A 15643-nucleotide genomic window follows, 5' to 3' on the forward strand; every position below is an offset into this window, starting at 1 on the left:
TCATCGCAAAAATGCAAAATGCCATGACATCATTTTTTATTTTATGAGAGTGATGCAGTAGATAAATAGCTAGGTCATTGATATATTTAACATTTTACACACAGGACTTACCATCTTCAGTTGGCACATAGATGTTTAAGTATAAGCAATCTTCACTTTGAACCTGCACATAACTTGCAACTGTATCTATATTGGCAGTAAACCATGCAGGCAGCATATCATTTAGCAAAGACCTCTCATCCAAGTATTGTGGGCACACTGCAGCAAACTGGGTGGCATTTCGGATATCAGTCCATGATGAAGGTGGCTCAGGTGGTTGAAAGCGTCTCTCTCCAGTTGGTGGTGCAGCATAGGGCACTCCAAAATATTGCTCTACGGGTCCCAAAATTTCTATGGACAATGATGTTCTTGTGCCACGTATCTTACCATAGTTCGTGAGAACAATTGGATGCTGTGCTTGGCCATCAATTATTGTAAATCTTACAGCAAATGCTGTTATCCATAGTAGCAAGTTTGATTTTACTATGACACAGACAGGAGTGAAGATCAAAGGCAACCATAGTAATCCCTTTGGTCTCGACATTGTTTACATCAACATCAGCAAAGGTGAGATCTCCCAGGCAGAGAGGACAACAACAAAAAAAAAGACTTCAGCCAGGATAAAATGATTCCACTGTATGAAAAGCCACAGGAATTATTGCCTTATTTGCATAATTGCCATCTGTAAGATCCAGATTACTGATTTTGTAAAGCCCATTCCATGAGAGTAAAATAATCACAAAGATGTTATTCCAAATATTGATGTCAGTTTATATGCTTCATTCAGTCATTGCACATTCTATCAAAGAGCCCACTGCAGAAAGCTGATCTAATAAAAAAAGAAAGACATTGTTAGTACAATTAAGAAGTGTAAATACATATTCATGATAGAATTACTGTATATTCATATATTGTTTTGTAATAGTCATTAAGGGTTGCTCTATCATGATAAATGGGTAATATTGAAAAGTCCTTGCATTTATCAGCAACTTTGCAATTTTCTTACTATTATTAATACTCTCCTTTCTTTAGACCTAAGACTAACATCCTCTATAACTTGAACCTCCTACTCATGTCTCCAGGACTTCTCTAGTGCTGCACCAGTTTTCTGGAATGCACTCTCCTAGATAATCTGAATCCCAGTATCCACACTTTCAAATATGCTCTAAAACACATAGACTGCCATGTCACCTCACCGATTTAACTGACTATTCCCTGTTCTGCCTTTCATCAACTCAATAGCTCTTTGTATCTTTAGTTTTACATGTATTGACTGGTGACAGGATCAGGAAGTGTTATTTCAATGCTCTGATTTATTATATTAATGGCTAGACTGTTCATGACAAGTATCTTATTTTTTACCTTTTGTGTCCCTCTATCTCCTCATAGAATGTGAGCTTGCGAGCAGAGCCCTCACTCTACTTGGTATCTGTAGAATTATGTGTTACTCTGCAACGTCTTTATTGTCTATACAAGTGTCCTCTGTAATATAAAGTGCTGGAAAATATTTGGTGCTATAGAAATATAAATTATTATTATTTTTAGTTTTATTGTTTACTCATTTCCTAGGTTACTAGATACTGCTGCAGTCTATTAGCGGTGGTCTCCGAGGCAACAAGCGCAGTGCTTGAAGATCTTTGCTATAGAGCTAGTAAGTGCTGCTCTGAAATGGGCCAGATTGCGGGGTTCAATGTCATTGTGTTCTACCCATACTGTAGAGACAAATAAACATAGTTTATAGGTAGAGAAACATTTTATGTTTTGTAACAGGCATTTAGAGCTTTTTTGTCACTATGCATTGACACATATAAGCAGATGTATAAGCTCACCATAAGTTCACTACGCAAATCTATCTTCTTTTCACATTGATAATTTAATGTAAATGCAGTGCGGCACACACCATTAGAATAGTGTTAGTGTTGCATCATTTCAAGATATTTTACTTAACTTTCTGAAGTTTACTCAGAGTAAACTCTAAATTAGTTGTTCTATTTTTTGTATAATTAACTATTAAAATCAGAAAAAAAAAGGTAAAGTAGCAAAAATACTAGCTATTAAACCAATGTGACCAATCTAGGTAAGTGCATATTAATTATTTTCCTTTCTTTGTTCCACCATTAGATTGTTTTTCAAAATTAAAGAAATAGCCATAACATAGTCAGTCATGACCACATAGAATAAAGATTATTATTATTATTATTATTATTATTATTATTATTATTATTAGAACAACCTTTGCAATTGTGTGTTTTTTTATCGTGGTAAACAATTTTTGTATATACTGAAGAAAATTTGTTAAAATAAATTGAAGAATATATAGGTTGTTATTCTTTTAGTTCATCAAGACAAAAAAGTCTACAGTGGGGAAAATAAGCATTTGATACACTGATGATTTTGCAAGTTTTCCCACCTACAAAGAAATGAGATGTCTGTAATTTTTATCGTATATACACTTCAAGCGTGAGAAACAAAATGTAAAAAAATCCTGAAAATCACATTGTATGATTTTTAAATAACTAATTTGAATTTTTTTTTAAATGAAATAAGCATTTGATACAATAGAAAAATAGAACTTAACATTTGGTACAGAAACCTTTGTTTGCAATAACAGAGGTCAGACATTTCCGGTAGTTCTTGACCAGGTTTCCACATACTGCAGCAGGGATTTTTGCCCACATCTCCACACAGATCTTTTTCAGATCTTTCAGTTTTCTGGACTGTTGCTGGGCAACATTGAGTTTCAGCTCCCTCCAAAACTTTTCTATTGGGTTCAGCTCTGAAGACTGGCTAGGCCCCTCCAGGACCTTGAAATGCTTCTTCCAGACCCACTCCTTAGTTTCCCTTGGCTGTGTGTTACGGGTTATTGTCATGCTTTAAGACCCATCTTCAATGCTCCTACTAATCTTTCGATACATATCCCCATACATTTTGCTTTCATTACAGTGCAGTCATCTTGTCCCATTTGCCAAAAAGCACACCTGAAAGTATGATATTTCCACCACCATGCGTCATGGTTGTGATGGAGTTCTTGGGGTTGTACTCATCCTTCTTCCTCCAAACACGGCGAGTGGAATTGATACCAAAAAGTTCTATTTTGGTCTCATTTGATTAACAACCTTCTCCCTTTAACCCCTTCATGACCTTGGGATTTTCCATTTTTCCGTGTTCGTTTTTCACTCCCCTCCTTCCCAGAGCCATAACTTTTTTATTTTTCTGTCAATTTGGCCATGTGAGGGCTTATTTTTTTGCTGGACAAGTTGTACCTTTGATTGACATCATTGGTTTTAGCATTTCGTGTACTAGAAAACGGGAAAAAAATTCCAAGCGCAGTGAAATTGCAAAAAAAGTGCAATCCCACACTTGTTTTTTGTTTGGCTTTTTTGCTAGGTTCACTAAATGCTAAACCTGACCTGTCATTATGATTCTCCAGGTCATTACGAGTTCATAGACATCTAACATGACTAGGTTATTTTTTATCTAAGTGGTGAAAAAAAAAATCCAAGCTTTGCTAAAAAAAAATAAAAAAAAAAAAAATGCGCCATTTTCCGATACTTGTAGCGTCTCCATTTTTCATGATCTGGGGTCAGTTGAGGGCTTATTTTTTGCGTGCCAAGCTGGCATTTTTAATTATACCATTTCAGTGCAGATATGTTCTTTTGATCACCCATTATTGCATTTTAATGCAATGCCGTGGTGACCAAAAAAACGTAATTCTGGCGCTTCGAATTTTTTTCTCAATACGCCGTTTAGCGATCAGGTTAATGCTTTTTTTCAATTGATAGATCGGGCTATTCTGAATGCGGCAATACTAAATATGTGTACTTTTGATTTTTTTTTAATTGATTTATTTTGATTGGGGCGAAAGGGGGGTGATTTAAACTTTTATATTTTTTTTATTTTTTTCACATTTCTTTTTTACTTTTTTTTTTCACTTTTGCCATGCTTCAATAGCCTCCATGGGAGGCTAGAAGCAGGCACAGCACGATCGGCTCTGCTACATAGCAGCGATCTGATGTTCGCTGCTATGTAGCAGAATTGCACTTGTGCTGTGTGCGCCGACCACAGGGTGGCGCTCACAGCTGCCGGGGATCAGTAACCATAGAGGTCTCAAGGACCTCTATGGTTACTATTCTGAAGCATCGCCGACCTCCGATCATGTGACGGGGGTCGGCAATGCGATCAATTCCGGCCGCCCGGCTGGAAGCGGTAGTTAAATGCCACTGTCTGCATTTGAAAGTGGCATTTAACTAGTTAATAGGCACGGGCAGATCGTGATTCTGCCCGTGCCTATTGCGGGCACATGTCAGCTGTTCAAAACAGCTGACATGTCCAGGCTTTGATGCGGGCTCACCGCCGGAGCCCGCATCAAAGCGGGGCTTCTGACCTCGGACGTACTATCCCGTCTGAGGTCAGAAAGGAGTTAATCCTCTGGATCATCTAGATGTTCATTGGCAAACTTGAAATGGGCATGGACATGTGCTGACATGAGCAGGGGGACCTTGCTTGCCCTGCAGCATTTTAATCCATGACTGTGTAATGTGTTACTAACGGTAATATTTGAGAATGTTGTCCTCCTGTGTAGTTCTTGGCTGATTCTTGACCTTTCTCAGAATCCTCCTAACCAACAAGGTGAGACCTTGCAATGAGCCCTAGACCAAGGAAGATTGACAGTCATATTGTGTTTCTTCCATTTTATAATAATTGTGCCAACAGTTGTTGCCTTCTTACCAGGGTGCAATTTGATTTTCTGTTCTTTATTTTTAGATTTTGTCTCTCACAGTTGAAAATTACAGACCTCTATCTTTGTAAGTGCTTAAACTTGCAAAATTGGTAATGTATCAAATACTTATTTTCCCAACTGTATATATCTATTATTAAATAATTACATATTTTAATATGTTTTCCTTTTGATTTACTTACAAAAAGATATCAATAATAAGTTTATCGCAGAACGTAAGTCCGCAAGGACAGGGTCCTCTCCCCTCTGTACCAGTCTGTCATCGTAAATTTGTGTACTGTAAATTATATCTATAACCCTGTATGTAACCCCTTTCTCATGTACAGCACCATGGAATTAATGGTGCTATATAAATAAATAATAATAATAAAAAAATTCCAATGATCTGTAACATTAATTGTTACTAATTAAATAACCACATGTAATGATATCAGTGTTTTTAAATAAAGACATGATTTTTTCTTCTAAAATGACATACAGTATAAAAAAATTTAGGCTGCAGAACTTCTTGGACCTTATAATAGAAAGTATAATGTACAGAAACCAGTATATAAATGTTATTAAGAAAACAGATAGCTCATACAGCTAAATGCATTGTGCAAACACATTAACAGATAGATGGATTTGTCTAAAAAACTTTTCTTTGGCCTTTATCAATGGCAAAAGGGAATCTTCTTTGTTAATATGAAAATGGTTCCATTCTAATTATCATTAAAATTAAACATATCTGATAGTGCTGCACCCATAAATGTCCAGTCTATCAAATTATAAAAACTAGTTAACCTGTACAGTAAATTATAAAATATTAAAACATTACCACATACTGCATTTTTTGGGTACCATTGTTCCCTAAAAATATGAATGTCTAGGAAAAGGACAACATAAACATATTTTTTATTGTTACAAACCTCCACATTTAGTTCACCACTTAAGTAAAAATAATCAATCCAAGTTTGATATTGTACTGACCTGGAAAAGCATGTTTACATGTCATGTTTTACCATGAATAGAATACTTTAAATAAAACCTCAAAAAACTATGGCAGAATTGCATTGTGTTCACCATTTCATCCCACTTGGTAATTTGTCCCATTTTTATTGCATCATTTGGTAAAATCAGTGGTGTCTTTCAAAGCTACAACTCATATTGAAGAAAACAAACCTCATGTAGCTATGCAAACATAAAAATAAAAAGTGCCTCTTGGACAAAGGGAATCAAAACAGTAAAGGGCAAAAATTATAGATTACCATGCCTCATTGAGTTAAACAAGTTTGGGGCTGGTCTGGACAATGACGGAGAATTACCTGGTGGACCTATCTAGGTTTGCACAAAATCGATTTCCCTACAGAGTGTTCATCCATCAAGTCACCATGGTTCAAGATAGAGTTGAAGGGTGTTAAATAATAATAAAATATGTGGCAATTTAATGTTTTTGACTTCTTTTAATTTGTTGCTGAAGAATGTGTCTTTTTTCAACTCTATAAAAGTTTTCTAAAAATATTCCTTGTTTTGTATATAGACTGCTAAAAAAGTAAAAGGATCACTAAATTACAACATCCTAGATATCACTGAATGAAATATTCCAGTTTCAAATCTTTATTCATTCCATAGTGAAATGCGTTGAGAACAATAAAACATAAAAATTATCAATGTAAATCAAAAGTAATATCCCATGGAGGTCTGGATTTGAAATGATACTCAAAATCAAAGTTTCAAATCAAATTACAGGCTGACTCAACTTCAGTGGAAATGCCTCATGACAAGGAAATGATGCTCAGTAGGGTTGAGCGACCTTTACTTTTATATGATCGGGTCGGGTTTCACGAAACCCGACTTTTTCAAAAGTCAGGTCGAGTGAAATCGGCCGATCCTATAAAAAAGTCGGGGTCGGGGTCGGCCGAAACTCGAAACCCAATGCAGTGCATTGGGTTTCCAATGGTTCCCAGGGTCTGAAGGAGCGGAAACTCTCCTTCAGGCCCTGGGATCCATATTTAAGTGTAAAATAAAGAATTAAAATAAAAAATATCGCTATACTTATCCTCTGACGGGCCCTGGTACTAACCGGGAACCTTCCTTAGAATCAGCCTTCCAGGACCTTGCGGTGACGTCGCGGTGACGTCGCGGCTTGTGATTGGTGCGCGGCCGCCCATGTGACCGCTCGCGCGACCAATCACAAGCCGCGACGTCACCGTGACGTCACCGAAGGTCCTGGAAGGGCTGATTCTTAGGAAGGAAGGCTGCCGGAAAGAAGCAGGGCATGTCTGAGAGTGAGTATATACCTAATAGGAATATACTCACCCTCGGCTTCGTTCCGGCAGCCTTCCTTCCTAAGAATCAGCCCTTCCAGGACCTTCGGTGACGTCGCGGCTTGTGATTGGTCACGCGAGCGGTCACATGGGCGGCCGCGCACCAATCACAAGCCGCGACGTCACCGCGACATCACCGCAAGGTCCTGGAAGGCTTATTCTAAGGAAGGAAGGTTCCCGGTTAGTACCAGGGCCCGTCAGAGGATAAGTATAGCGATATTTTTTATTTTAATTCTTTATTTTACACTTAAATCTGAATTCCGATACCAATTCCCGATATCTTAAACATATCGGGAATCGGTATCGGAATTCCGATTCCAGATTCAGAAGATCGCCGACTTCATGGCCGACCCCACACAGGGGTCGGGTCGGGTTTCATGAAACCCGACTTTGCCAAAAGTCGGCGACTTCTGAAAATTGCCGACCCGTTTCGCTCAACCCTAATGCTCAGTAGTGTGTGGCCTTCACATGCCTTTATTACATCCCTACAATGCCTGGGAATGTTCCTGATGAGGTAGCGGATGTTTTCCTGAGGGATTTCCTGCCAGACCTGGATTAAAGCATCAGTCAACTCCTAAACAGTCTGTGGTGCAATGTGGCATTGGTGGATGGAACAAGACATGTCCCAGATGTGCTTGATTGGATTTAAGTCTGGCAAACAGGCAGGGCAATCCATAGCATCAATGCCTTCATGATGCAGGAACTCCTGACACACTTCAGCCACATGAGGCTGAGCATTGTCTGGCATCAGAAGGCACCTAGGGCCCTGTGCACCTGCATATGGTCTCACATTGGGTCTGAGGATCTCATCCTGATACTTATTGGCAGTCAAATGACCTCTGGCTAGCACAAGGAGGGCTGTGTGACCTTCCAAAGAAATGTTTCCCCACATCATTACTGACCCACTCACAAACCGGTCATGCTGGAGGATGTTGCAAGCTTTCATCTATGAAGAGCACAGGACACCAATGTTGAATCTGTCAGTCTTGGTGTTTTCTGGCAAATGCCAATTGCCCTGCATGTTGTTGCACTGTAAGCTCAACACCCACTTGTGGATGTCATTTCTACCTGTTGTCTGCTCCATTTGCACAATAGCGGGAGAAATTGATTCACATTCAGTATTACTTTATAATTGGACAGGTTGATTTTACAGAAGTGTAATTGACTTGAAGTTATATTGTGCTGTTTAAGTGTTCCCCTTATTTTTTGAGCAGTGTATTTTGATATGAAGAGACAAGATATATGCATCAACATATTTTTAATTAATAAAACGTAGCAAACACTTGACAATTGTTTAAGCAACTGAAAACTAATATTTGCCAATCGTTCAGAGACTTTTAGACACTGATATCTGATATTTAGTAGCAAAGATCTAATGTTTCTCCAGTGGCTGAGGAGCAATATTGTTCTCTCACAGTTAGAAGACGCATATCACTGATAACGTTCATTTGAAGGTCAGCAAGATCAATGAAGATAAATGATGCACTTGAATAGAGCAAGTCCTGTTATTTAACCAATATTAACAGGCCTTTAGCTTCAAGTGGTTGGTAAGAGTGTCCTGAAAGTGCTAGATTTCAGATGATAATTTTATATTATATGAAATACTTTATTTAACGCTTCATGTAAAAGAATTATTTCATGAAAAATATATCAATTCGTTAAGATTTTACAGATTTATAAGCACTAGAAATAATTGAGCAAAGGGAGGACAGCAGTGTAATCTGTTTTAGATAGGAAAAAAAAGGAAAACACAACTGAAGTGTAGGTTTGCCTGCTGATTTTAATAATGACAGTACAGATCAGGTAACTCATGTGCACAAATTAATGTCAAAATGATGGATGCTCTACAGCAAGAAAACCACAGTTCACATTTGTCATGGATTATGTCAGTTGCTTCCTGAGGCAAGCATAATCCTCCCTATGTATGCTGCAAAGGTAGGGTACTATATGCTCATGTATAAGCTGTTACCCATTTGTTGCAAAGCACAAATTAAAAAGAGGTCTCCGTGTCATGACTTCTTTTTAGTCTATACCAACTTCCAAGTAAAGTTGTATATTTATTGTGTGACAGCATATCAATATCAGTAGCTTTATTTGCCAAAATCACCAATTACAATACCCAACTTGAGAAAACAGAGAGAGTTTTATCTACATAAACACTCTGAGATAAAGAATCAACAAGTGTAATCTTACAGTAAGGCCATGTGCACACGTTCAGGATTTTTTGCATTTTTTTCATGTTTTTTCGCTATAAAAACGTGATGAAAACGTGAAAAAAACGCTAACATATGCCTCCTATTATTTACAGGGTATTCCGCATTTTTTGTGCAAATGTTGCATTTTTTTCCGCGAAAATATCGCATCGTGGAAAAAAAAGCAACATGTTCATTAAAATTGCGGAATTGCGGGGATTCTGCACACTTAGGAGTGCATTGATCTGCTTACTTCCCGCACAGGGCTGTGCCCACCATGCGGGAAGTAAGCAGATTATGTGTGGTTGGTACCCAGGGTGGAGGAGAGGAGACTCTCCTCCATGGACTGGGCACCATATAATTGGTAAAAAAAAGAATTAAAATAAAAAAATAGTCATATACTCACCCTCTGATGGCCCCCAGAGTGTTCCCGCCTCTCCGGTGCATGCTGCCGCTTCCGTTCCTATAGATGGTTTGTGTGTGAAGGACCTGCAATGACATCGCGGTCTTGTGATTGGTCGCGTGACCGCTCATGTGACCGCTCACGCGACAAATCACAAGCCGCGACGTCATCGAAGGTCCTTCACACACAAATCATCTATAGGAACAGACGCCACCGGGGGGATCGGCTGTCTGCAGGTGAGTATAACTTTTTTTTTATTTTTTTAATTATTTTTAAACATTCTGTCTTTTACTATTGATGCTGCATAAGCAGCATCTATAGTAAAAAGTTGGTCACACTTGTCAAACACTGTTTGACAAGTGTGACCAACCTGTCAGTCAGTTTTCCAAGCGATGCTACAGATCGCTTGGAAAACTTGAGCATTCTTCAAGCTAATTACGCTTGCAGAATTCTAAAAAATCGTGAAAAAAAAGGAAAAAAAACGCAAAAAAAAATGCGGATTTCTTGCAGAAAATTTCCGGTTTTCTTCAGGAAATTTCTGCAATCCGGACGTGTGCACATACCCTAAGAATAGCCCATGAGAAATCAGGATGTTTGATGTGCTTGAGGAACTGTGTTCGGAAAGCTGATAGTTATATTTTTAAATTAAATTACACCTCTAGTCTATAAAAGTCAGAAAAAAAAACTAACATTTTTGTAAGTAATTTTTTAACCACATATTCATAATTTACTGTTTATGCTAAACATTCTGTTATATTAATGCTGTCATAATAATATGGTTACAGGAATTAATATTATGCATGTGTTTATAAAGTTGAATATGTATTACAAACCATGTTTATACTAAATAATCACATTTAGTTATTTTCATTACTTTTTTACATTATTTAGGGGGAGGGGATCCTGGGCACACGTTCACATGCTCAGTATTTGTAAGCCAAAATCAGGATTGGGACAATCAGAGAAAAGTATAATAGACAAACGTCACCACTTCTGTATTTATCACCCACTCCTTGTTTAGGCTTACAAATACGGATGTAAAATACTGACCAAATACTGAACGTGTGAATGTGGCCTTATGATAAGTGATCAATATCATAACAGTGGGGTACCAATTCTCAATACCATTATAAACAGCTTCCATAATGCAGAGCATCTAGGATATCAAGTGGCTCTCAAGTGTTAGACTACCGCTTGATATCTTAGTGATATTGCAATCTAAAGGTAAGCCGTCAATATTGTGATCAGCACTTAGTAATGAGGAAATATTTTTCAATTTTATTTCATTTTTGGATTTTTAAAGCTATAATTTTATCTACATTAGTTTTAACTTTCGATAAAAAAAATGTGAGGTATATCAATAAATGTACCAAAATAAATAATAGGAGGCGAAAGTAAAAATGGAGAACAGAGAAAATAAATGTTCTGTATGTAATGGAGAAATCAACATAAATTCCTCTATTTATTATTTGCATTATTTTTTCATGACATTAACACTGTGGGATTGATTACACAATAGCTATTCTCTGGATAATTGCAATTGCAGATACCAAATTTATAGTCTTGTATTTATGGGGTTTCTTTGCATCATAAAATGATTTGTTTCTCGGTCCATACATTATAAACCCATTATCTACCGCACAGCTTTTAATTGCAACATTCTGAGGGAATAACTTTGATCCTCCTACTATATTGCATTCAACATACAGTATATCGCACTGTGTACTTATAATTGCTTATTTTACAATTCTTCTCAGTTAATTCTTCTCTTTCCATTTGGTCTATGACATCACATTATTAAAACCTGCTAGCCGAATCCTTCTAAGCTCTATGCAGAAACAAGAAGTCTCTTTTCCCTGCATGAGTCAGCACTAGAACTACAATTCAAAGTGCCTGCCAATGGGGGGAGAGAAGCAGCTGGGTCAGGAGTTGAAGAGGGAGAAAACTCTTGCAGAGAAAAGAGACTTCCTGTTTCTACATAGAGCTTAACCCCTTAACAACTGGAGGTATTTTCGTTTTTTGCATTTCATTTTTTGCTCCCCTTCTTCCCAGAGCCATAACTTTTTTCATTTTCAGTCAAAATGGCCATGTGAGGGCTCGTTTTTGTGGGACAAGTTGTGCTTTTGAACAACACCATTGGTTTTAACATATTGTGTAGAGGAAAACGGGATAAAAATTCCAAGTGCAGTGAAATTGCAAAAAATGTTCACTAAATGCTAAACCTGACCTGTGATTATGATTCTAAAGGTCTTTACAAGTTCATAGACACCAAACATGTCTAGGTTAATTTTTATTTAACTGGTGAAAAAAAAATCCAAAGTTTGGTAAAAAAAAGGATAATTCTCCGAGAGAATATGCATCCAGAGTTTATTTCAAATTTAAGGGAGTGTTACCAGTATAAGACTTGTCATATTTGGCACTTTGCTTTCATAGTCACACACAGCTCTGCAGTGAGATGAGAATGCTTACAGTACAGCAGAGCTGACTGAGTGCAGTACAGCTGAAGTTTTTCTTACTACAAATACATTTACAGTAGCATTTTTGTCTCATAGTGTTGCAGAGCTGTGCCTGATTACAACCAACACAGTACAGCAGAGTTGATGCTTGTCTCATTACAAACAAAACAAATTTACAGCTGTCCTCTCACAGTGCAGTAACTGTATAGCCCTTCCCTCCCACACTGACTGCCTGTGAGATGGAAGCTCAAGCACTGTAGATGCAAATATGTATATTCACAAAGTTCAGTTCTACCATACTGTGTTAGGTCTGATATAATGGCAGAGCTGTGTGCGATTATGAGCACAAAGTGTCAGTCATTACTTGGTTCACATTGGTAATTCCCCTTTCATTTAAAATAAGCTCTTAATATCTGGAGGCATATTCTCAGGAAGATCTGTGTCCAGTACCTTTATCTTAACAGCTTATTTTCATATTAGAAAAATGTGGACTTCTCTGGAATAAGACATTGGATTGCAGATATCAAGGTATAATTTTTTCAACTTTCTATGACCTTAATGACCTTGTAGATGACTTATGGTTAATTCTATTGATAGATTACCTTTAATGATTTTAAAAACTATGTTTTAGCTTCCAGTTTATTTTTAGTCCCCTGAGAATATTTGAGCCTGTGATTATTTGATCATACGTACTACATACACTGCAATACTTCCATGGTGCACTATACAGTGAAAATCATATTCTGTTATGGTGCCCACATGAGTACTAAGATGGCAACAGTTGATGCCTTTAGCATATCCATGTTTCCATGGGACCCAATTGGCACCCTACAATCATGTCGCAGGGTGCAATGCTAAGGGAAACCACAGTAAGATTGCTATAATTAAATACCAATAAGATAAACAGTGGCATTGATCTGCGCAAACAGCAGGGATTGAAGCCAACACAATGAACACAGCAGGCGCATGACCTGTGTGAAACAGGTTCAGCTCCTAAATCTCTAGATAGTCACACATACTCCATAATTTAATAGTTCATAATGATGGAGGAGGTTAAAGACAGATTGTCGAAACCTTTATCCAACCAAATTGTGCATTATTATTGCTGGTATAGTGATAAATGACTATATAATTCTGGGTAAGCTTGCTTATAGGTGACCTAAATAGCACTTTGATGGCCTTTTTATGCTAAATAGATCTGACACTCTTCCTTTACTTGATGTATTGAATTTATGTCAAGTTTAATGTTAAGTTAATTTTTTTAAGGTTTATGTGGCTTACAACTAGTTCAAAGTCAGTAGAAGTCCATTGGAAAATATTCCACTTGGCCAATGAACATTAGTTGACTATTTTAACATTATTTTGGCTGCAATTTAAAATAACTGTTAATTAAAACTTAAAAAAAAGTTTAAAGAAAATAGGTAAAAGTAAAATGCTACTAAGATATTTTATTTAAATTAGTTCAATATTTGCTCAGAAACCTATAATCACTGGCTTAGCTTGGTTTCTTTTCACATGGTTAGCCTATAAAATAATAATAATAATAATTTTTATTTACATAGCGCCAACATATCCCGCAGCGCTTTACAAATTATAGAGGGGACAATAGACATTACAGCATAACAGAAATCACAGTTCAAAACAGATACCAGGAGGAATGAGGGCCCTGCTCGCAAGCTTACAAACTATGAGGAAAAGGGGAGACACGAGAGGTGGATGGTAACAATTGCTTTAGTTATTTGGTCCAGCCATAGTGTAAGGCTCGGGTGTTCATGTAAAGCTGCATGAACCAGTTAACTGCCTAAGTATGTAGCAGTACAGACACAGAGGGCTATTAACTGCATAAAGTGTATGAGAACATGATGCGAGGAACCTGATTATGGTTTAAGTTTTTTTTTGTTTGTTTTTTTTTTTAAAATAGGCCACACAGGGCTAGTTAGGTTAATGCATTGAGGCGGTAGGCCAATCTGAACAAATGCGTTTTTAGGGCACGCTGAAAACTGTGGGGATAATATAAAGTGTAGTTTGCTATCTTACAATTCCTGGCAAGTATACATTTAAAGTTTAAATTGCAAAGCTTTCTAATAATTTTCCATTGTGAATCATCGTGAAAATAAGAAGTGTGCACTTTTCATATCTCCTACAAAAGCCAGTCACAAACAAGTTAGAAGTGTTCTATTGCATATATCCGTGTTTATTTAAGCTCTCTCAGGATATACATATCTTTTATGCGTATCATAACAAAATACACAGATTGGCTATAAACCTCTGACAAGAAATTTGAATAACATTGGTTAACTCATTACTAGGGCATCTGTCCAAGGTTATACTATATTAGGCGTCAATTGCAAAGTCAGGTTCTGACTATTTGGACCTTAAATAAGAAAAATGGGCAAAGTATAAGGATTTTAGCAGCTTTGATAAGTGCCAAAGTGTGAATGCTTCATGACTGGATCAATACATGTCCAAAACAGCTGGTATTTTGGGATATTTCCATTATGCAGAATAGAATGTACAATAAACAACAGAGAAAATCATTTACACGCTCAAGGCTCACACATCTACTTCAGGAGTGAAGACTAGTCTGGTCTTTTAAATACAAATATCTGAAAAAAATTAATGTTGCCATTATACCAGAGTCTCAGAAAACACAGTGTATCAAAGCTTGGTGTGTATGGGGTTGCATAACATCAGACTGGAGCAGGTGCTTATGCTGACTTATGGCCACCATCTAAGGCTACGTTCACATTAGCGTTGTGCGGCGCAGTGTCGGGCGCAGCCGTGGCGACGCATGCGTCATGCGCCCCTATATTTAACATGGGGGCACATGGACATGCGTTGTCTTGCGTTTTGTGACGCATGTGTCTTTTAAGCCGCACGCGTCAGGGCACAGAGGCGCAGCAAGTTGCATTTTTTGTGCATCCAAAATCATGCAAAAAAAGGACGCATGCGTCACAAAATAATGCGTTTTGCATGCGTTTTGCATGCGTTGTGCGTTGCTTCGCCGATGCGTCGCCGACGCAACGCCCAACAACGCAAATGTGAGCGTAGCCAAAGACTCACCAAAAGCCCCTACAAAAAGCACATGATTTTCTGAACTAGACCATGGAGAAATAAAAAAGGGTGGCCTGGTCTGTTAAATAACACTTTCTTTTACCGTTTTGAATTGTTGTGTGTGTGGAGATGACACCAGGATGTACTATGGGAAGTAAAGATAATGGATGATATGTGATTCTGCGAGCATCACACTTGGCTTCTACTATTTTCATGAATGCCACTTTCACATATAATAACTACCTAAATGTTTTTGCAGATGGAGTTCTCATCTTCATGACAAAGGTATTCACTTATAGAAATTAAATTTTAGTTTGAAGAAATAGTAAAGCGTTTAAGACATTACTTAGACTCCAAATGCCCTAGATCTCTGTTTCAGTCAATAATTGAAATAATCACAACCTACAAGACTTACAAGGATTGCCCTGCCTTGGGATAAATGTCAGTAATCACTG

At 37.5% G+C, this 15643-nt stretch overlaps 1 protein-coding gene across 4 annotated transcripts in view; it reads right to left on the reverse strand.

The window, feature by feature from the left end:
* Positions 1-15643, reverse strand: part of NLGN4X (neuroligin 4 X-linked) — a 605880-nt gene that overhangs the window by 360216 nt on the left and 230021 nt on the right. For all 4 annotated transcript variants that reach the window (XM_077294721.1, XM_077294722.1, XM_077294719.1 and 1 more), the window contains one exon: positions 112-868. In XM_077294721.1, coding sequence (XP_077150836.1) covers positions 112-583 — 472 coding nt within the window. In that variant the 5' untranslated portion in view covers positions 584-868. The remainder of the gene's footprint in view (positions 1-111; positions 869-15643) is intronic.

Source organism: Ranitomeya variabilis, chromosome 3 (assembly GCF_051348905.1).
Source record: "Ranitomeya variabilis isolate aRanVar5 chromosome 3, aRanVar5.hap1, whole genome shotgun sequence".
Taxonomy (NCBI): domain Eukaryota; kingdom Metazoa; phylum Chordata; class Amphibia; order Anura; family Dendrobatidae; genus Ranitomeya; species Ranitomeya variabilis.